We start from the raw sequence: 25,038 nt of genomic DNA, 5'->3' as shown, positions 1-25,038 counted from the left end.
TCAACGACAAAAACTGTTTTAGTGAATTATTATCAGTTGTACTGATATTATTTACGCTTCCGTAATTTGTTAACAGCGAGAAAATAGTTTAGTTATTAAAAAAAAACCAAAAGCATAAATAATTTAAACACTAAAAAAACTATTTGACCATTAAATATGACAAAATGCCTTTAAACATAATATACAAGGCCTTTTGAAATATCATCTTGGTTTTAAATTTAAAAAAATAACCGGAAAAAAACATTTTTTAATAATTTAGTTATGTATTTGTTCAGATTATTTTTTAACTTTTATTGTTTGAAATACAAATAAATTACTTATAATCTAAGTTTTTTATTTATACGTTTTTGGTGAGTAAAATATTTTTGTTCAATTCAAAGTTCAGACTTAGGTATCACAATTTTATTTTTTTTTTTAATTATATCAAAATAATAATAATAAAAAAAATTGTATACATTTTTATTTCAATGTTAACAGGTAGCCTATAAAAAAACCGTGTTATATTCAAATCAATTGAACCATGTTGTTGACAAAACCAAAAGAAATAAAACTGGATGTTGTATTTTCATACTAATACAGGTTTTTTTTCTGTAAAACGGTTTCTCTTTCATATTTTTTCTGTACACATAATAATATTATGTATTTCAAAAATTCTCATCTGATATGCAGATACTAGGAAGTTATCCTATGCCATTAATGTACAATCAATTATTTTTGTTATTCATAATATTTCATAATTTCGTATATTGATCGTGTTTATAAAAACACCTAAATAAATTATTGAATAATTTGACGGAATATAAAAGATTTGTGTACCTATCAATAGGTAATTTATAAATCAGATTTTTATGGACACGTTGTTTAATTATGGCTTCATACCAAAGTATCATAGTTCAAATTCATAATTTTTGTATCCATCTTTCAATAATTAAATGACAATATTCTTACCACACCATACATTAAATATTTAAATGTATATAAATTATATTTTATGTTAACTACTGATATTGAACTTGCTACTTACTGTTAATCATCAAACGAGTGGTTTAAAGTTTACAATAATACAGACTATATTTTACCTGAGTACTTATTATTTAAATTAAACTACTATTTTTTTTAAAAAAATGTCTTTGTTTTAATAATTTCGATCGTTAAAAAAACACCATTTCTATGAATAAGTTAAATTTTTAAATCAATAGTCCAGTCATTAAGTCTGTATATCTATACCGATATTGAATACCTGATCATATTTTTCATTCCAGCTTTATAGACTTTGTCCGGTCATCTGTGTATATTATAGGAGGTACTTAAAAAACGATTTCCTATAGATAAAAGCTAATTAATTATTGAGTTGAATTATCGAAAAACATTATACGTGTATTTTTTTTCACAAAAAACTTTTGAAATCTATTTGATTTTATCAAGATCGATTAAAATGTCCTCAGAATCAAATATTTTGATATTATTTATTTCTTCCTTGGATTATAGTTACGTAGGTATATGAGTAATGTATATAGGTAGTGGCGTTATCTGTATTACCTATACTACCTTTTATAGTTATTTTTTTTTCATTTTGAACCGACTAAGCTGCGGGGATGCTTTCGCAGTACTTCCGTGATGCGGCTATAATACCTATTCTACCTACACTACCTGTTCTACCTATACTTCCTACACAGCCTAAACTACCTATACTACACAACATATATTGTTTTCCACGATTAAATCGCAATCATTTCCGTTTTATATTCATGTTATTCAAAAGTTAAATTTCAATGAAAAAAAAAAATCCTCGGAACAGTAACGCTCCACAAATAAAATACGTTTTTGTTTTTATCTTAATGTCGTGCGTGTTACAGAACACAATAATAAAAAAAAAACCCCCATGCGGAATGCATTTCGCCAAACTCGTTGAGCGTTTTCTGTGTGCACACCGCGCACGCATATAATATATATAATATATATTATATATATATACACGACGACGATAATATATTATTTTTGTATACACGTATATAATAATAATAATAATAATAATATGCGCACTCGTATTTTTTTTCTGTATCGAAACGAATTATATTTTTCTTAAAGTTTGTTCACGTAGCGCAAGAGGGAATCAACCAAGGGGAAAACTGAGATTAAAGTCTATACCCCGCGAGATCGAGAACAATATTCCGGACACAACTTCACCATTTGCATAATCAGACATGGTACACTAGTTTGTAATTTTCATTTTTTTTTTTTTATTTCTTTTTCCTCGTTCGACTCAGACCTTTGCCGCCCACGCCCTGCACACACACCATACTCGCTGCACCCGTTCAGACCGATGCACTTTTATTACACCCGTGACCAAAAATACAATGATTTATGCTGTTTTTTTTCAACACTTCACGTTATATATATATAATTATATATAAAACTCACAAGCGATACAATATATAATATGGATATCAAATAACTGCAATTACGAAATAAAAAAATGTCCGTAATACTGTAAGACATTACTATATATAATAGGTTCACCTATAATTTTATAACATTAAACATCACGTGTAAAACCAATTAAACAATATGCGTATTGTACGTCATACTTATTGAATTTCAAAAAGTCGTGGTATCATATATATATAATATATATATTAATATTTAAAATAACGTAGTTCCTGAAAGTCCCTATATCATTTTCGGACATATTATTTTTAATTCTAATTTAATAAGTCAAACATTAGAAGTATAAATTCGATAGATGGTAGAAATTACACTGCTTGTTATTTTTCCATACCTATAAATCTACAAGTTATATTTATTTATTTTTATTTAAATGCCTGTCTAGATTTAATATTTTAAATTCTGATTTCTAAGTGGAACGATGAATGTATTGATTTTACAATGATGTGTGTTTTTAAAAAATTTTATTTTGTGCCTGTCATCACTCATCACCTTTTAGGACAGTAAAAGTACTAAGATTTTCTTCAACAGGAAAGTGAATCTAGTTGCTACTTTGGGGAGGGGGACATTTTTACTGAATATTTATATTAGCGTTTCCTATACACCATGACTTTTTTAAAATATTTAGGCTTATTTTGAGCTGTTTAGGGACGTTTTCAGTTTCCAATTTTTTTAGTTTTTTATTCTAGAAATATCAATAAAATTTTATTTGTTGGGTTCAAAAGCTTGAAAATTTAATAGATGACTCCTAATATATTGTTTCAAAAACAGATGACAAATATTAAAAATCCATTTAAATATTAATATAATTCAAAGCATTAAAAGTTCAAATATTGACAAAATACGTAAAAATGACGGAAATTTCCAAATTATTTTGAGTTAAAAATTCTTAAAAAATTGTCCTTTTAAATCTAAGATTTGAAAATGTAATACAAGATTCCTCATAAGTTTGTCTACCCTGTTTCCATCCCCATCCCAAGAACACAACTAAAAGTCTAATAATAATATTATACAAATATATTTAACTTGATTTATTCACATCGTGTTCGGTGATTACCTACATATTAGTGTATAACAGTATAACACATATGTGTAACAAAATTAACTTAATAATACGTATATACGTATAGGTTTCGTAATATTGTGTAGGTACCTACATATACAATTTTATAATGTTCGACGTTAGTCATAACTTAGCTTTAGCGTTTAAGCGTCAGAATAGTCGAAAGAGCTGCAAATTTTATAAGGGCACACGCCACTACGCCAGTATGCCACACGTGCTAAATCGAACATTATCTGGTCATCTACAACTTTTAGGCACCACCATTGCTCGATTGACACAAAACTTAAACTGTTCATAATAATATAGGTACCTATATGTTTCGTTCGTATCATAATGACATAATATTACAATGTCCATAGGCGCAAATAGACAAATTATTTTGGGGGGACTAAAGCCCCTCTTATAATATTTTCTAAAAATTATATATGCTCAGTACTAATTACTGACTTTTAAACTGGGGGGAATTGGCAGAAATTTGGGGGGACTGAATCACAAGCCCCCACCTATTTGCGCCAATGACAATATGTCAATATACAAAATATGTAATATGTCCGTATACCTATTTTTAATACATTTCTATATCCAAATGATAATATTTGTCTTCATCAATATAAAATGATTTGCAATAATATTAAAATAATTCTGATAAATTTATCTTTTATACACGTGTTATACATTATAGATATTATGCGGAATGTTAAATACTAACTGAATAACTGACTGACATATTATAATGACCTAACATGTATATTGTATAAATATTAAGAAATAGTATGAATCTTATTTTATTTGACGATTTTGTTTTAAAATAATATTGCGTTTACTGCAACTTTTATATCGAAAACTTCTTGTTAAAAATTCTAATCTAAATTAATCATACATTAAAATACCTTTCACCTATGACGTATATACTATGAATTTAGTATACCTATTAATAGTTTACACGGATCGATAATAAGACCTCTATATTGAACATCGGATATTTGTATACAATTTGGTATATTGTAATGATGTTATAAATTATTAATCATCGTGTACTATAACTTTAGGAGGTATAATATTATATATTTATATCCATTAAAAATCTATATTAGCCATTAGGTAAATAATTAAATCTTTATTGTACTAGGTATGCATTGCAATATTGCGTCATTGATCAGGTACATCATAAACTATTATTTTTCTCATTATAGTATTATACTACGTACAAATTAATTAATCAAATAAGTTTCATAGGCACTTGATTTTAATTAGAATGTAATTTAACCAGATTGTTTATTGCAGTTTAACTTTTATTTTATTATATATTGATCTTTTTTTTATACAATTACTTATAAGTACGTAAACAAAAAACTATTTTCCTCAATCCTCACATCATTCCTACTAACAATAATGGAAAATAAAAACAATTATATTCCTTTGTTATATTTTGTATCTGAAATGAAGTTTAAAAAACAAATTTAATTACTTTTGGACATGATCGTTATTTTAAAATAAAAAATTATATATATAAGGATATTTAAATGGAAAAATATAATATAAATAAAGCTGTAATAGTTGTATGAGTTTTAATTTCTATTATATTTAAATTTCAACAAACGTACCTATAACAAAATTAAAGTGAAATACCTATATTATCGCGATTCAGATCAAGGAAACTGTAGGTAAACAAAAATTGTATAAAAATAATAATTTGCCATTAGTATTATTTATTTCTTACTGTTATTATTATTTAACCGTCCTTTAGAAAACTTGACAATAAACTCAATACAGGTACTGAAATTTATTACGCACATTTACGTCGCGTTAGCAAATAAACAATAATAATACCTATAGGTATATAGGTATACATATCGACCTCTGCACCTTTTCGTTTCATAAAAAATCTAAACGACTATATATTATACGTACATTGTTTTAAATATTTAGCCGAAACCGCCAAAGTAGATTCCATTGCCTTTCGGTATAATTTAAATATTATATTATATTTGGCAACCTCAATTTACGATCCCGCGAGAGAGGACGTGTATTATATGTAGCGCGGCGAGTGCGAGCGATTCGGAACTTACCTACACTTTCGTTTTATAACAAGTAACAACATTCAACCCGTGGGACTTGTATATTATAATATATTATTATGTGCGCGTGAATATGTTTGATATTGTATATTAAAAAAGATTACTTTCAAAGCATGTGTGGACTGCGAAGTGTATAGTATACTTACTATAAAAACTGCTAAATACTATGCGTATCTAATATACTCACCGCAAACAAACCCGCGGTTTTTAAAGTTTTACTAATCAACAACGATGATAATACGTGTATTATAAATTATTATAATAATAAATTACATAACATCGTAGGATAATAATTATTATAATTTTATTATAATGCCACTGCATTATTTACTGTTATATTATTTTGTGTACCTACCTATAGTTTACCTATAGCTGGTATCATTCTGTACTTGAGACACTCTTGACGTTTATCTTAATAAAATAAACGATTTTAAGGAATATATTATATAATATCACATTCCAACAAGGAAATTAAAACTAATCTCATATTTCGCTCAGTTATATATCACACAAAATGATTTCGTTTTGAAGAAAAATGTAAATGCCTCGTAGCGTCTTTCACTTGAAAGTTTAAACACAAAATTCCCCTCGTGTGAAAACTAATTACTCGTTGTACATGTGAATACATCATACATAATCCCTTAAATGTATAAATCTGTATGAATAGTATATATTACATCATAATTTATACGAGATTTCTACTCGTAATGATATATCGGCGAATTTAAATCGTTGAAGTCTCAACTGCTGAATGAAGTTTATTATTATTATTATTATTATTATTAATATTATTAATTATTATTGTAGACTGAATGGCAATGTTATGTTAATTTCGACGAATATAATATGTGAAGTTCGGTATTACCAACTGGAGCTGCAACGGCGCTGTATACACTCGGCACTGTTTGCCACATAGCGTTAGCTGTAGTCGTAGGTTTATTCTATTGCGTTTAGATTGGTCATGTTAGTAATATTCTCTGTTTATTTAATTTAAAAAAAAACTGTACTTATGTATATATAAACTGCTCACTTGCGCGGAATCATCACGTTCCGGTGGTTTTAAAATCGCGTGCAGGGATGAGGAATATAACGCGTGTTACCCACAACGATTAAAATGACAACAGCTTTATACGACTAAAGTATAGGTATCCTTCCTATCATCACGCCGATGAAGCGCTGCAGTGGTTCAACAAATTAAAAAAGTAACATATTTTATATATTTTCACATCGAATGATACGTTTATATAGGTTTATTGTGTGTGTGAACTGTGTATGTAATTACGTAGGAAGGTACTTTTTAACAGTTTTTTTTTCTATTTAAGTAAACCCGATATTTAGAACTATTGGTTTTTACAACTATAGTTTTAAATATGTAAGCAAATTAATACATGATGTATAATACTTATATTTTAACAATTTTAGCTTAAAAATGTAATTTTGAACATTAATTATTGCCTATTGTATTTAAATAGTTGTCATACTTATCACTTATCAATCAATAATACGATTATTATGAGAAACTATAGATGCGTAGGTTTACAAAATAAAATGTGGAAGTATAATATGATAGTATAATATTATATTTGTGTTTATAAGTGATTACTGATTAGTAAAAGTTGGCAATTGATAAAAATTTCAATTATAAAATGTGAAATCAAAAAGACGATTTGTGTGCTTTGGCTTCTGATGGCGCGTGAAATTCTATCGTTCCCCTGGGTACTCAAGAACCATCGCCATCGTATATATTGCGTCCAATTGCCATCCGAACAATTTTTTTCCTTTGCGTCGACAAAGTTTCACGGCTGAAAAAGAAAAAGTAATCTATACAAATGTCCATAAGTTGGTGAAAAAATTAATAGTGTTTTTTTTGTGATTCGTTTTGTAAACGTATTTTAATATAACAAGTAGAAAATTGGAAATACGTACAGGTCTATTGCGCCAGAATATTTATACTAAACCTACCGCACCATATTTAGTAGTGTATTGGAGGTTTAGTTAGGTTACAAGTTATGTTTTTTTTTTTTAATCATTTAAAACAAAAGTATATTTACAACCTGTGAGGCCCACCAGTGTGGAAATCCTCTGACTTTGGGAGGAAGGTATTGTTATGGGGTGGGAGGGGGGTGGTGGTTAATGATTGAACATTTCAACTATCAGTAATTTTATGAATATAATATGGTATACAACGAATAAAACAAAAATTACACATTTAATAATATTATAATTTGATGAAAATGTCAACTGTCCCCATAATTCAACCTTTCTGAATAATATAACAAAAAAACAAAACTATCGATTCACGAGACATCGTGTTGCGTAAATTTTCTTCACAACGTAATGACATTGTATACAAAAAATAAGCAAACATCAACGTAAAACCGATACACCCCCCCTCCACCGTTCTGAATCAAAAAGGGTGAATTAACAGTGCCTATAGGCTATAATATAACACTATATCCGTTAATAGTGGATATTTTAATAAAATAATAATACCTCCGTTTAGTTTAACATGCCAAATCAATTATGATGTCAACTTTTTAAGTCCCTCGTCGCGGCAGTGTATATAATATATAGGTACTGTATATATATTGTAAAACTGTGCACCTTACTACTACTACTATATATACCTTCCGAACAACTATTGTCTGTGTATTAAAAAAAAAAAACAATAATATGATAAATAAATAACAGCCATTTATACCATACAACATATAATGTATACTGTACAATGTACGTTTATATAACAGATATCAAATCAAATTGCTAGCAAACTTTTTTAAGTACCAAAGTTTTTTTTTTATTTATTCTCGACCAAAGGTGTTCTCAATTTTAATGCTTTTGTTTGTTTCTGCCTTTTTGAGTACCGACGTCATTTTTTGCCAACATTTCCTACAATACATATTTTATATTTTTTTACCTAGCTATTTATGTAATATGTACATTGTTATATGTATTTAAAATACTTGCATAATTCAAAATAAAAATAATGATTTCAATGGATTTTGCTAGATTTTATTTTCAATAATTTTGGATAGGTACTTTAATTTTAAAGAATTGTGCGTGTAAAATAAAATGTTATGGTTTAGTGGTACTTTTTTTGGCTATTATATTCAGTTTTTGAGTTTGGGGAAATGGGGGAGGTTCCGGAGTACCTATCTAAGCTACATTTTCTGTTATCTTAGCGTACCTACCCTTAATATTATTTTTAAATTAGGACACAGGATAGTACTTTATTAAGGATAATTTTATAAAATTATACAATACTTTAAAAGAAAAAAAATCTACAAAATATATATGATTAAGTATTGATTTAGCTAATACAGTGTTACATGATAAATATATAATAATTATGTATTTGGGTATAATAGGTGATTTTAACCTATACTCTAAGACTTAGAGTCTAAGTGATAGGTATTTGTGATAAGTAACCATGGTTGTAGGATCTACAACCTTGTGCCCATAAACGATAAAATACTAGAAAACTAAGAATATTTATACTAAAAGACAAGAAGATAATTAATTAAAATTATGAAAAAGTTTTTTTACAATGTTAAATGTATTTTGGTAATCCCGTTGAAAGGTAAGACACCTCCTTCGGTGTCAGTTTATTCCTTAAATTGTTCTTGTTATAATTATAATTTATGTAGCTGATTTTAAACATTTAAGATAAAATATATATTTTCTGTACATAGTATAGGTGTATAGAATATATTATTATAAACAACTTACTAAATTAAAATATTTAAAACTATAGTTTTATATTATAGGTATGTTTGATTATTGATCTATTTAAAAAGTATTATACCAACTCATACTTATAGTTGAAACTTTTTAAGTAAGCCGGTATAATAAGTTATGAAATGTTTGTTGGTCTGTGGTAATATGTGTTGAAAGTTTGATAAAGATGGTGTGGGGGGGGCAAAACCCCCCACGGGTATATTGCATATAGTAATTAGCTAGGGACCAGTGTTTGGAAGAAACGAGTTCCAAAAGGAACGGGTTTCTGGAACGAATTCCTTTTTATAAAAAAAGATCGAGAAAATGAACTAGTTCTTTTTTTTAAGGAAAAATAACAAAATTGTTCGTTCCTTTCTAGTTCCAATAATTTACGCAGATAAGTAGGTATATAAAAATTGAAATTAAGATATATTTTTTAATGTGTAAAATGTATATTCCTAATTAGTGATTGTTATCGAGTATCGATGTTAAGGCAATAATCGACATACGTTAGCCAAAAATTTAATTTTGAAGAAAATTTCAAAATATATAATAATATATTGCATAAATATATAAAATATATACCTACTTGTAGTTATATATTATAAATACAAATTAAAGAAGTATGCATAATACGAAAAAAAAACATTAATGATTAATAAACATTTTTATTTTATTTGGAACTAAAAAAGGAACTCGTTAATTTTTCAAAGGAACGACAAAGGAACGAATTCCTTTTTATAAGGAACTTTCCAAACACTGCTAGGGACACAAATTGTGTTTGTTTCATTTGAGTTGTACCTCTAGAGTCTAAACTATTCCTTTTCTAAGTCAAGTTAACTGGTTATACTATACATTTGTAAATCATTCATAAGATTCTACAATTCCTATTTTTACATCTTACTACACTAATTCTTATAAATAAGTTGTTGCTAAACTACATATTATAAATATTCATATTATGTAATTAACTACCACTACCTATAATAGTATATAATAATAATATTATAATAAATATTATAATCGTAGGTACTTAAAACCTTTTATTAATTTTCAAAAGGTGAAATAAAATAACAATTTAATTTAAATGAAAGATAAGGTGTTTGGCAGACGTATCCAGTTCAAAGTTTTACTAAACGAAATTCATTTTACTGATTAAATAAACTTTTTTCCGTTGGCGGTTATATAGTAGTTCGACCAACAAAGTTGGACGTTATCGTCGAATAAAAAAAAATCCTTTGAAATGTATTTTTATTTCTCTTGCACGACAAATGCATAACATACCATCGAATCAGAAAAAAACAACCACCGTAAATAAAACCAGATAAAATGCGTTTTATTTGCATATTACATAGTTAAATCTCAAATTATATATGATAATAATATTATTGATCAGCATATCAAAAATAGATAAGCCAAACGTAAAGGTAAAAGTAATTAGTATTAGTGTATAACTATTAATAATATTATTTCCCGTGAATATATTTAGTAGGTATAGTTATACTTAATGTATTTTACTGTCCAAATAAATAATTCATATTATACATGAATTATATTTGTCTAATTTTTTTAATATTACATTATTCATCAATAATATTATAAATAAAACTTAATATTCCACATGAATGATGAAAATGTGTTATTTAATCACAACTATACATACATTTTTTTTACAATAAGATGTTCCTAGCCTAGATTATAATTAATAACTAATAATTAAGCAATACTCATAGATTTTTAAGTAATTTAACAAATTTATATTATGTCCAAACAATGAAAATGTCGACTTAATTTTACTTTTAGATTCTGAGCGAAGCGATGAATGTACTTATTTTACAATGATGTGTGTATTTTTTGTGTATATCATCACCTTTTGTGACAATAAAAATACTTATATTTTCTCAACAACATCTTTTCTGGTAGGAAAGTGAATCTAGTTGGTTCTTTAGAAGAGGGGTCAAAAGTAAAAATTCCCAATAGTTTTCAAAAGCATCAGGAAAAACAAACAAACAATTAAGGAAAAACTGAAATTTCTAAGCAAAACCAGTTTTAAAAAAACTCTAAAAGTTTCTAATTGCTATACATCTAGGCTATACATTAGCACAATGTGAATTCGAATAATTATAGGTTACTGGTTATATGATCAAAGTTGGACATGCAATTTTAATGGGATTATAGATCATGAAAAATTGTTTTATTGATTTGATTTTTGTGTGATTATCACTGATAGTTGAGAAATACTATAATATACATTACTTTTACTGTTGAAAACATAAGCCACTTATATCAACTCGAGAAGTTATTTTGAAAATTTGAGGATACATATTACATACTATAACACTAACATTATGAAATTGAAATAATTATAACGTTCATTCACATTAAATGATTTATATGATTACATTTTAGACTCACTTGTTAGGTTAGACATTTGTTTAAATTTTTCATTATACCGTGATTTCCTATTTTCAGAGTAACTAGATGTGAGAAAAACGAAAAACACGTTGGCTCATCAGTCATCCGATACAAGGCATTGTTTAAAAATGTAATTTAATTTAAGGAATGATACATTTGGTCATTAATAATTGTGCTAGAAATAATAAATACATTTAGAAAAAGCGAATACTTGATTTTTATTATTTTTTATTATCATGCATACCTATGTAAAATAAGTGCTTTAATTAGTTAGGTATCTAATAGTATTTACATAATTTAAGAGCTTCAAAATATAAGACTAAACAATGATCAAGTGATCGAGATAACATTGTTCGATCATATTATAAAATGTATATTGTCAGTGGGTAAACTCATACGTACCTAAGGTACCTAATACAGTAATAACCTATGTAAATATTGAAATCTAATACTAACAAAATAGACTATATGTAAGTACGACAAAAACATACGATTAAATCTTCTAAAAATTATTATTTCAAATTAAATTCATAAAAAATAATTTCAAACTTTTATAAACCTGCAAACAAACACATTTCAAATAGGCATAGCAAATGTTTAACCATGTCAACTTGTTTTTAAAAAAGTATGACGTGGACAAGTCTTGTCAATACCGAATTAAATTTTTTTGTAATAAAATTATTTTCTAGCCATCTGTTACAGAGCCGAGAGATAAGCGTAACGGATAAAAAAATAAAAAAAATAATGACATGAAAATATGAGAGTGAAGAGGTCCTCGATAGAAGTACTTCATCATGAAATATTAGTTATAAATTACTTATAATAATAATGATAACAATAATATTAGATTTAAAGCTAATAGTTGTCTACATTTTTTTTTAATATTTAAATTAAAATTAAAATGATTTTTAATATACCCTCATACTTACACATTTATTTGATATTTCTTTTTCATCCAGATTGGATTTTTTTAAATGTTATAGAACAGAGGGGTTTCATTTAATCTTATGAGCAGTTAATAATTTCCTTTTTTCCTTTGATAAAAATAACAATGATTTTGATACTTATATTGTATTTAATTATCGTTCATCATTGATAAAATACATAAAGAAAAATAAACAATTGATGTATTCCTTTTTATTTTTTGTCGTAAACCTATTGATACTTATTGATAAAACAAACTAACAATTTTCCCCTGGTGGACAAAACCTCAGTAATCTTTTATGCGGGACTGATAAACGGTCGGTCAGTCAAAATGTCTTTACCTTCGACAGCATTCTTCCAGTTGGTGGTACCACAGAACAAAGTCAAATATATGTGTTAATGATAAATACATTTTAAACTATATAAAAATATTAGTTCAACAAAAAAATAATTGTTCATATTGTTTGAATAATCGTTACATTATAATTTATAATCAGTTTTTTATTGAAATATGAGTCCCACATCGGTCTAGGGAGGCAACCGCCACCCATAGTCCTAGCTGTGATCTCAATTTTGTTTTCCCAATCGATCGTTTTTCATTTCAAAATTTACAAAAAGTTATGTAATATGTATGCATATTATTATTTTTATAATTTTATCATTGTGGCCGATTAGCGTTTGAACAAAACCCACAAACTCTTAGTAAATTTTCCAAATGTTTGTAAAACAGTGTATAAAGTATACATTCCACGAGGAGGTATAGAAATGACTTTTTGGGAAACAAATCATAGCCCTTAATTACACTCATACGAGATAAGTTACGGTGCAATGGATGCTGAATATACGGTAAATACGGTAGGTCGTAAAAGCCGCTGTAACTTATAATAAAACAACATAAGCCCACGTCGAACGATATTTTGTCATATTTTATGCCGCAGCAAACTCGCAAGTATAAAAGACTTCGGTTTAGAAAGTAAAAGCATAATAACATTCACTAGCAAGGCGAGCACCGACGTAAAAACAGTTATTATTAATTTTCATTTTAAAATTTGGAACGTTGTACGGTGCAGCATCGTATACGATTTTATCGTAATATACTGTCGTGATGCACCGACAAGTTCACGGATACGCACATATATAGGTATATAAGTTATGAGTCATAATATTACCGTGTTGTAATATTGTATGATATAATATATTTATATGCACGTAAGTACAGCGATTCGTTTCATTCGTGGTAGTTTTATTATATAGTCTAAATCTATATCTCCGTACGTATTCCAGAATTTCATACACACGTACACGCAGTAGGTATTATATACATTATATTATATATATATATATAACCTAATCATATATTATTCGATATATGGCTATAATATTATAGCGAACGGATCTTTGGCGACCGCCACGCAATAAAATATGATGTCATTTCGTACGCCGCCGTTAACTTCCAACCACACGCACACCCCACACACCCGTACACCAACAAACACCCTCACCACCCCAACACACACACACTAGCCAATGCATAAGTAACACCGTCGGCCGTGCACAAACAAGTCCATATTAGGTACATTATATTATTTTACCTACCAGCTAAAACGTGCGCTCAACTAATTATCAGCCTCCACCACCAACCCCCGTCGCAATCACCTTTATACGTATACGCAGCCGGCCCGCTCGCTCGTCGTAACGTACAAGACGTGCACTAACGGTTTTAGTTTCAGATAACAATTAGTATATTATTATTATTATTATTATTATTACTATTATTGTTGTTGTTGTATAACACGGTCGCCATCCACCGCCACTATTACCGCCACTGGCGATATAATAATATTAACTTACCGTTTTACGAGTCCCAAAACGTTTTCTGCTCGGTGGTAATAATAATAATAAGTAATAACTGAGTTTTAGAACACCTATGCTACTATAACTGTATGAATTATGGGTACGTGCTAAAATATGGCACACAGTTTTCTATGTGTTTGACAAACAAAGCGCGTTATCTAATCGTGTACACTACAGTTAGGTCGTATAGAGTATGAGAATATATTATTACATAGCAGTAAATATTATATTAAATAATATAATTAATTAATCCTCTTCGTCGTACTTGTTGGACGATTGATTTTTTTTTTTTGTGCCTATTTTGTGTGTGTTGACTGTCGAGTTGAACGTTGACAATAAAATCTAAATGTCTGTGAAATATTTTCCCCGTTACTCAAAATAATAATAATATAATAATTATTAATTATACAAGATATTGTATTGTTGGGTTTCGGATAGCTCGATATGGTATTTGAATATAAAACCTCCCAGTGGAGATATTTCAGAGGCCATCATAATAACATAATATAACCATCGTAGTTTGTTATATGTAATTTAAAAATACTTTTACTGTTTAGGTTTGGCTCACCGTAAAGTCTAAAATGTTTTTTTTTTATTTTAAACGTGAATCTATATAAAAATATGTTCGTTTAAAGATTTTCTTAGTTTTTATATTTTGAGCGAAATTAAGATAAATATAACTATTCCTATGTCTATTGTTTATATTACAAGAAATTTATGTTCATTTTTCTTAGGTGAGGTTGGGTTAGGTCATAATTTATAAGACTTCACCCACGAAAGCCTTGGACGAGCATGACTTCCCGGTCTGAAATATATTTCAGGCCGTCCCTAGGGCCTGCCTGATTCTTGAAAATATAGCTGTCCCCCGGGGTCTCGCTGTATATTATGTGCATATTATGTTCGACATCGAAGCAATCGTTTGTCTGGAGGATACGCGTGCACGAAATTGAAAAATTTCAGAAATATGCCCCATCATTGTTTGGATCGAATCGCAATATTGTTTGTACCCGGAATGGAGGAGTTTGGAATTCGAATTTAGTACATAACCTCAATTCTCGGAACAGTCGACACTCTAGGTCGAGGAAACCGACCTGTTATACAACGCAGATTTGGACGATTTGTAGTCGCTACGGTGGTGACTGTGGCGAAGACAAGACAAAGACGAGACGTGTGCCGCAGTGGGGTAGTCGCGTCCACTCGTAATATCATGCGTACTCCCCAAAACAAGTGGTCCGTACTTCGTAGTCTTAGTGTTCTCGAGTCGCTGCTATTGGTCAAACAGTTTTATGCGTCCGTGGTGGTGTGCCTGTACGATTATAATATAATATTATCATTTATCATCAAATGGCATAAGCAGGCAGAAGTATTTTGTAATTTGTATTTTAAAAGTAATAATAACCGTTCTCCTGCAATTCTACAATAGCTAACATTTCGGAGCACAAGAGCCAAACATTCGCGGTACAGTGTAAGTAGGTATGTAGTATAATACGATGCAGAATAATAATATTAAATAGAATATATATAAATATAAATTTTTTTCGATGGTACATCGCAGACGGAGTGTTTGTATACGATTTCACGAATGGTCTTTTTTAGTTTCGTTTGTTGGTGATTTTATTACTGTGGGTTTACCATTTATGTCGTTTCGGGCGTTCGTTAATAATGTATATTACATTTCGGGGCTGTTGGTTGATGGTAGGTGAAAACAAATATACCTACAGGTAATAGCAATATTTACTATTCTTTAATTAAACTAGAGGAATCGCCGCGAGATCGTTCTTGCGTGGGTAGTAGATACAGGCCAACCGGAAAACCGCAATTTTCCTGACGAGCCCACGTCCGTATTTGCATGCATTTTGGTCATTGCGGCCAAATTATTATCGTTTGACGGTTAACGGGTAGAATAGTAATATATGTATGTTTGTTCACTTATTGGTCGTATGAATTATATAGTAATTATATAGGTAGCTCTACAGTCTGCGGCAGGGGTGGCCTTTTAAACTTTTTTTGATTAAGATCTATTGAGGGTGTATTTTTAATTTTTCAAAAAGTACTGCTCGGTACCTAGGTATTCAAGCTTTTATCACTTTCATGTGAGAAAATGTCATTTCACAATAACAGGTTAATCCGAAATATGCATTTAACAATTGCGTCTACTAAATGACAGAGGTATAACAATAATTAATAAATTCTAACAAGGCGGGTCGTCTTAAAAATTGTCCAAGACCGACCAGCCGATTGCGATCGACTGTTTGGCCACCCCTGCAGTCTACGGTATATTTTTTATATGTGAGCGTAATATTATTATATTATTGAAAATAAAGATTAAATCCTGAGTTATATCCTTTGTTACCGCTTTAAGTAGTTATAGGAGACAAAAAAAATGATTTCTTATCGGCCCGTCGCTGTGTCGCCACCAATAACAACGGCGATGGCCGACGAAGAATGGTATGACGTGTTGTTTGTTGTTGTGTACCTACTTATTTTTTTTTTTACAATAATCTGAAGAATATTTTATTAATATTTGGTATACATCCAGAGGGCTTTGAATAGTCAATAGACAACAATAACCAAGCGACTTCGGATTTCTGTTTATCACCTTAACTTACCTACAGTAAAATATTAACATATTATATCCTATATAACGTTTTTTGAATTGTTTAGATACCTACTTAAAACTATTTTTTAATGAAACAAAATGGTCGATTGAGTTACCGACTCGGTTTTACGTTTAATTTTATTACTGTAATTTATTGTTTTGCTTAAATTGATATTACTTAAAAATCCAACCATATTTAAACTGGTGTGCTGAGTTCAAATCCAAACGCATTTAAAAGACCGGTTTTCACAAAAAGAAAGATTAAAGATGAACATTAAATGTATAAAATAATTTTTACGCAGTATAATACAATGTTCATAATAATGTGTATTGTTGTTGCCATCAAACCTGCACGTAATTTATAAAAAATATTATATTTTCATCATGACGAATTACCAGAATTTAGATTAAAACTACGAAAAAAAACCATTTACAAAAATAATTAGTCATTTAATGATCGCAGGTAGGTACGATAGTTTTTTTTTTCAATATTTTATTTTAACGCGAGATATAGGTACCTATGCTTGTATAGGTACATGCCGGTTGTTCGTTTTTTCACTGTTTTATATTTTGCGTTCAAATGAAAATATACAAATTTTGATTTTGAAAAATATGTTATAGTTACCTATAATATTATATTACATAATATCATACAGCAATAAAATGTAAACATTGCATTGAGTTTTATGTAAGTTTTTGAGCAAAATTACAAATGTTTCAGTTGAACAATGATGTTTTTTGGGTGATAGATATTGTAAAGGATAGGGACATATTATATATACAACAGACATATTATAGTACACCCATAAACCACCATTACAGAATGGCACCGTCTGGGGGCGGGTAGCAAATGACTAGAATACTTCTTATCTAGGTACCTTCAAAATAAATAACTTAAAACTTTATTATCTATTTATTTTTATATGAAAACTTTATAATTTTTTCGACCCCAGTTTATTTAACTTTTTTTATTTATAGTGTCGATAAGACTAATAAGTAATAACTGAAGTCACAGAAATGCATCAATATGAAGGTTGATAAAATAACTAAAAAGCCTATTTTAATAAATACAATTAACTAATATAGCTGAATATAAATTAAACTATTTTTAAAGTGTTGATAAAAATGTTTAGGCTCCTTATAAAGCTTGAAATTGTATACGAGATCCTCATAAGGATCTTTTAGCAACTTAAAATACAAGGGTATAATTTTTTTATTAGCGTTTGAAGTTCAAGTTTTGACAAAATTCGACAAAATCAGGAAAATTTGGAAATTATTTTGTAATCAAAAATATTTTATAAAATGTTCAGTTTTTATAGCTTAGGCTTGGAAATTTAATTCAAGGTGCCTTATATAATAGTAGTTCATTTGGAAACCAAAAAAAAATTCTATAAAATATATAAGCAGCACAATAATTTGTTTTATAAAATTTGAACGAAGTTTTTAACAAAGAAATAATATTTTAGTTATTTTGTTGTAATTCAAAAATATTATTCGTGGGGACTCAGTAGCGTAGTGAGCGATAATTTCAAAGGCATTTGCCTCTGAGATTTTTCTTAAATAGAGGGGTGGGTGTAACCGGTGGGTCCTTGATCTAATAAATTGAATATGATATTCTCATTTTCTCAATTGGCCTCAATAGCCAAGAATGAACTGAAATATAGATAGGTCTTAGATTATATTATTACGCATTAATACTTGGGATATCTGTAACTCGCGTCTGGAAAATGTTCAGTTCACAACACCACTGTGGGGACTTGAACGTATTTTATTATATTTTATAAACACAATGACATATTTAAAACATCTACATTCATTTTTATATTGCCTATTTATACCACGAATCCATTCACACCGTTCTACGGTAAGTTGATATTGACTCAAAATTCAAAAGTGAATAATAATAATATAATATGTTAGAAAATATATAAGTACCTACTTTTATAATAAATAAATACCTACTAATAATATTATGATAAATGCAATATGTTTTCTCCAAAGAAATGAACTCGCCTTATCACTAGTAGTAAAATAAAAATTAATATAAATATATTATAAAATATACTCATAGTAAGTAATATGGACTAGTGGTCTTTGCTCAGAATCTTTTGTCGAATGTAATGATTTATCACTGAATTCAAATTTAACACATATAGGTGCATTGCAGTGACTTACCCAATGACAATATACACTCGACACCAACACTATACAACAAACGACCCAGACAGCATTTTGTAATGATAATATTATAATAGTATTATAATAACGTTATACTAATATTATTCGTTATTATAATGTTATAATAATATTATTAAACAAAAAAAGGTGGGTAAGTGGATGTCGCTCTGCTGTACAGTAGGTTACAAGTGGGTCACTGTATAATGGATAGTATTAAATTTGAATTCAATGATATAATATCACTGTATAAGAAAAACGATTCTGAGCGGAGACGGTTTGTCAGTCTAGGTATTAGACATACCTATTATAGGTATACTTATCTAAAGTATTAAAAAAAAATTGACCTATAACAGGTATCAATAATAAATTCCAAATTAATCATATCACAATATCCATTAGGTAACGCGTTATACATCAACAACAAACCGTGGTACTATCATAGATATTTAATAGTATACTTTAGAAGTTTCAAGTACCCAAAAGTAATATTATACAATCACAACAAAATAACTAAAATAGTTATTCCAGGTTTTTTAATATGTAATTTCGTCCAAATTTGAACTTAAAAAGAGTATAAAAATAAAGTGTGCTTATGTATCTCTTAGAATTTTTGGTAACAGAATTAAATATTTACGTGAAATCTTGTTTTAAATTTTCAATCCTTAGATATAAAAGTTGAACATTTTATAAATTTTTAACTACAAAATAATTATTCAATTTTAAATTTGATAAATTTTGTCAAAATTTGAACTTCAAATGCTTATAAAGAAAAATTGTGCCTATTTTTCAACTGCTATTATAACAATGTATCAGGAGCCTTGTAATTTTTTACACTTTTTGGCCCAATAGATAAAACTTTATTGATATTTATAGAAAAAAAAAACTAAAAAAATTGAAAACTTACAATGTCCGTAAACAGCTCAAAAAGAGTCAAATTATTTTGAAAATTTTATCGTATATATAAAATGCTAATATCAACATTCAGTGAAATTTTCAAGTTTCTACAGTCACTCGTTTTTTAATTACAACAAAAAAAGAAAATTGTTACGTAAGAAATCGAGTGAATATCAAATGTTGTAAAAATATGAATTTCAAACGCTCATAAAAGTTTAATTTGAGTTTCTTATAGACATTTTTTTTTAGATAAAGGTAGATTATCCTATAAGGAATCTTGTATTACATTTTAAAATCTCAGTTCTAAAAAGAAAAAATTTTACGAATTATTAACTCAAAATAATTTGCTAATTTTCGTGATTTTTACATATTTTGTCAATTTTTGAACTTTAAATGCTAATAAAAAAAAACTGTGACTAAGGATTTTTAATATTTTTCAAATGTCATTGTAACAATATAGTAGGAGCCTTGTATTAAATTTTCAAGTATTTTTACTCAACAAATAAAGTTTTATTGACATTCATAGAAAAAAAACAAATTAAATTGGAAACTGAAATTGTCCGTAAACAGCTCAAAACAAATCAAAATATTTTGAAAATTTTATCATGTATAGAAAATAAAAATTTAAACAACCATTGAAAATTTCATGTATCTACGGTCATTTGTTTTAATGTTACACCAAAAACCAAATTTGATTTTGTGAAAAATCGATTTTGCGTAAAAATTCCCGTTTTTCCTTAATTTTTCTTTTGTTTTTCACGGCGCTTTTGAAAACTATTGGAAAAAATTTTCTTTTGACCCCCCAAAGTACCAACTAGATTCACTTTCCTATCAGAAAAGGTACTGTTGAAGAAAATCCAAGCACTTTTACTGTCCTAAAAGGTGATGACAGACACAAAAAAAAAAAAAACACACATCATTGTAAAATCAATACATTCATCGTTCCACTCAGAATCTAAAATGCTGTCTGGGGATTAACTATAATTTCCCCTTTGTTAAAATTTATTTTTTCTGATTTTAGTTTAAGAATAAAAAGTAGCATAATGTTTCGCTCTATCAACAAGTTATCAACACAATTGAACAACCGTTACGTTATGGGAACTCTATCCAGAGGGATAGCTGAAAAACGTTCGAGTATGGAAGAGTATTTCAAAGACAAGAGCTTCATAGTGACTGGAGCAAGTGCTGGTAAATACTAAAATATTATTTAAATGAACGGTATATTATTTAAAGTAATTTAAAATAATTTATTTTAGATTTTTTTATATCGACCTGAAATATTCCAGTTTTATCGAATTATTATATTATACTTTTTACATCTTGTTTTTAAATATATTATTTCGTTTAATTTTTTTTTTTTATTATTTAGAACTTAAATTATCAGAGTTAGCTACCGTTTATGTGTGTACCTATAGTTTAAGTCGTATTTATATTTTGAAATTCATGGTGATTGACGAGTTAACAAATGGGCCTACGTGCTATGTGCATCTAACGTGATCAAACTTTGCAATATGTACACTAATACGTACACGGTACACATAACGATACGCCTATATATACTGTGTGTTCTTTGAGCTTATCTTGTAACAACAAATCCTCCTGGTCGGTTTATCGGTCATCTTTAATTCTTTAACACCGGTGTGACGAGACATATAATAGTAGTATACTAGTATCACATAGTTGTATTCACAACCGCCAACCACGTTAATACTTTTCATAGCCTAGTGACCTATATTATACTTTTTATGGCAGGCAGAAACATTTTACACAGTAATATTGTATTTAATTCGACACAAATCTCTGGCTTTATAGTTCCACGTGACTATTTCATTATTGTTTGTGTGTTTTATTAACACTTTTTACATTTACACTGGCCTATTTATACATTATCATAAGCCCATGACAATCGCATTCATTATCTTCTATTTTTCACTAAAAATAAAAAATAAATATCATTTTGTAGCTATGATAAATTATTTTGTTAATTATAGGTATGGGAAAAGTGATTGCTGGAAGATTGTTAGCTATGGACGCGCACGTATTCGCAGTCGGAAGAGATATAGATAGTCTACCGAGTATTCCTGGCCTAAAACTGACCAAAGTAACCGTGGATATTGGTGACTGGGATTCGACATATAGTAAGATCTTAGAAATGGGGCCCGTCCACGGTTTGGTTAACAACGCCGGAGTGGCTCACATCGAACCATTTATGAAGACAACACAACAAGGATGGGATGAGTACGATTACAGATTAACTTTTTAAAGGTGGAAAAGGGGAATTTTTAGAAGCTGCGATAATAGCGACGTGTACCTATCAAATAAGAAAATAAGTGATAAGTAATTCGTATTACCAAAATTAATGTCAAAAATAGGTAGAAATTTTCTAATTCTTATTTTTTCTCAACATAGAAGTGAATAAGCCAAGGAGGGATTATGATTTTAAGCTTTTTGTTTATAGCATTTTCAATTTTGTGTATGATAGTTATGTTTTTGGGTCTTTTATTTAACTTGAAAGACAATTTATGTTTTGAAGTCTGTGATCAGACACAAAATATTTTACTGAAAAAGAAAATACAGTACCTAATAAATATTACAATTAAATACTGGACGTATAATTAATTATTTTTAAGCAATTAATGTATTGATAAGTATTATGGTGTTAAAAATACCAAAAAATTAAAAATGTTTGTGCATGTAATGCACTGTATTCTCCTCTTAATGCAACTCTAACCTTATATAAGTATATAACGATCCAGGAAAATACTATACTAATAGCGAGTTGCATGAACAATCACTAAATATTTAGGTACCTAACGAAATACGCATCAATAATGAGTTAATGATCCTTTAAACATGATTGGTCTATTCAATTTCATTGAACCATTAAATTAATCATTTTTTTTTTTAACCCGGCATACGTATTATAGAATTAAATTAAATTAGACAGTTCTAAAAACACTAGTTTCACACTCATTAGTGCCTAGTATACCTACCTACTTATTGTATTGGTTACAATTTGTGGACATCCGAGCTCTAAAGTAGTTACTTATTATCTATTGAGTTATTTATAGCCATTATTCACATAAAAATTTAAAAAGTAGAATTGTCTTAATACATTTATTAATTAATAATATAAATTATATTTTGGTTTCTAGTACATTAAACATAAATTCCAGAGGAGTGGTAAGGGCAAGTCAAGCTGTAGCTGAAAATATGATTGCTGCGAAAATCAATGGATCAATAGTGAATATATCCTCAACCATATCTGAGGTTATTACTTGTTCAAATAATTTGTACTATTTTACGTTTATCATAATATACTATATGTATGGTTTATATATAATTTATGAACATTTTAGAATAAAATTATTTAAACTTTACATTAGGTACCTATTATAATATAGTTTAAGAACCAAGTAGTTAGTTCAGAAAACCTTATATTTTCTTAAAATTTTCATAATAAAAATAGTATGGTTACAATTAAAAAATAAAATTTTTACTGTTTAGAGAGCAATACCAGATCATGTAGCATATTGTGCATCTAAAGGAGCTGTGAACCAAATTACAAGGACAATGGCCGTAGAATTAGGACCTCTCGGCATAAGAACAAACAATGTTAATCCTACTGTTGTATTGACCAAGATGGGATTGATAGCGTGGTCTGATCCGAAAAAATCAGAACCGATTATGAAAAGAATACCATTAGGAAGATTTGCACGTTAGTGAAAATATTTACATATTTGTTCACCATTTTGTGTTATTAATGTTGAACTATATTGTTATTGTAACGTGTAGCAGGTAGATATTATATAGTAATTAATAATTTATTTTCTAGAGCCTAATGATATTGCTGATGCAGTGATATTTCTATTGAGCGACTATTCAAAAATGATAAATGGTATGAACCTATACGTAGATGGCGGTTTTATGACTGGATGAGCATTTCTATACTTTATATTGATGTTGAGAGTAATAAAATAATCATTATAAAATATAAAATTATACAATAAAATCTATATGAATAAATTGTAATAATATTATGTACCTATACGTTTTGTATTTATGCATTTCGTTTATCTAGGCATTTATTAATCCTTATATGGGTGACTTTGTATGTCTCGAATCTTTTAAAACCATACAACTACTGTTCTCATTATGGAATCATGTCTTAAACAAATATTCAACAAAGTAATTCACTTAATCATATTGGAAATCGACAACAACTAGTTTTATCAAAGATTAATATGAATTATATTTTAATTTTTACAACAGTAAATTAATACCATTTTATGGATGTTTAAAATGATTATTGATTTGCGTTGGTTCTTTTTTTGTTTAAAAATCTGACAAGGTATATAATTTCATCCTTCAATAAATTATCAGAATATGGTTCCTGTTTTATTATGTTATGACTTGTGAATAATTATTGGAACTATAAAGCTTTAGTGTTAAATATTTTAATCAGAACTCATAATTACCTATTTACTCAATCAATATTTTAGCAACTGTCATCATCTCTTACAAACTACAAAATAATGTAATTATTAAATCTGATATTGTAATGATAGGGGTGTGTCCTTTTTATTTTATTAACACAAATTAGTTATTTACCTGTAGTTTTTATTTATTTTTGTTATTTATCATACTCCTGATTATGTGACTGCTTACGATCTGTATCCCTGCTGTTCTTGATTTGTTTTTAATTCATTGGTACTTAACGAATTTATGAACTATAAATATATTTTATTTATATTCCTTTTTCAGTACCTATTTCTTTATTCTGAAAATCCAAAAATAAAAATCGTAAATAGTTTGTATTGGCACTTTATCTTTTTGCCAATTAACATTTTTCTCATTTGTATGAGACTAAC

General features: G+C 28.3%; 1 protein-coding gene across 5 annotated transcripts in view; it reads left to right on the top strand.

The window, feature by feature from the left end:
* Positions 1-24,212, top strand: part of LOC100169170 (L-xylulose reductase) — a 44,048-nt gene extending 19,836 nt beyond the window's left edge. For 3 of the 5 annotated variants that reach the window (XM_029488643.1, XM_016804532.2, XM_016804531.2), the window contains 5 exons: positions 21,189-21,355; positions 22,159-22,405; positions 23,323-23,437; positions 23,675-23,885; positions 24,003-24,212. In XM_029488643.1, coding sequence (XP_029344503.1) covers positions 21,211-21,355; positions 22,159-22,405; positions 23,323-23,437; positions 23,675-23,885; positions 24,003-24,106 — 822 coding nt within the window. In that variant the 5' untranslated portion in view covers positions 21,189-21,210 and the 3' untranslated portion in view covers positions 24,107-24,212. Of the gene's footprint in view, positions 1-15,764; positions 15,970-21,188; positions 21,356-22,158; positions 22,406-23,322; positions 23,438-23,674; positions 23,886-24,002 lie in introns of those variants that run through there. The other 2 variants (XM_029488642.1, XM_001946003.5) reach the window with 2 other exon arrangements.
* Positions 24,213-25,038: the final 826 nt, after the last annotated feature.

This window comes from Acyrthosiphon pisum, chromosome A1 (assembly GCF_005508785.2).
Source record: "Acyrthosiphon pisum isolate AL4f chromosome A1, pea_aphid_22Mar2018_4r6ur, whole genome shotgun sequence".
In the NCBI taxonomy this organism is placed as follows: domain Eukaryota; kingdom Metazoa; phylum Arthropoda; class Insecta; order Hemiptera; family Aphididae; genus Acyrthosiphon; species Acyrthosiphon pisum.
The sequence above is the reverse complement of the archived record's forward strand: the minus strand, read 5'-3'. Positions and strand labels throughout refer to the sequence as shown.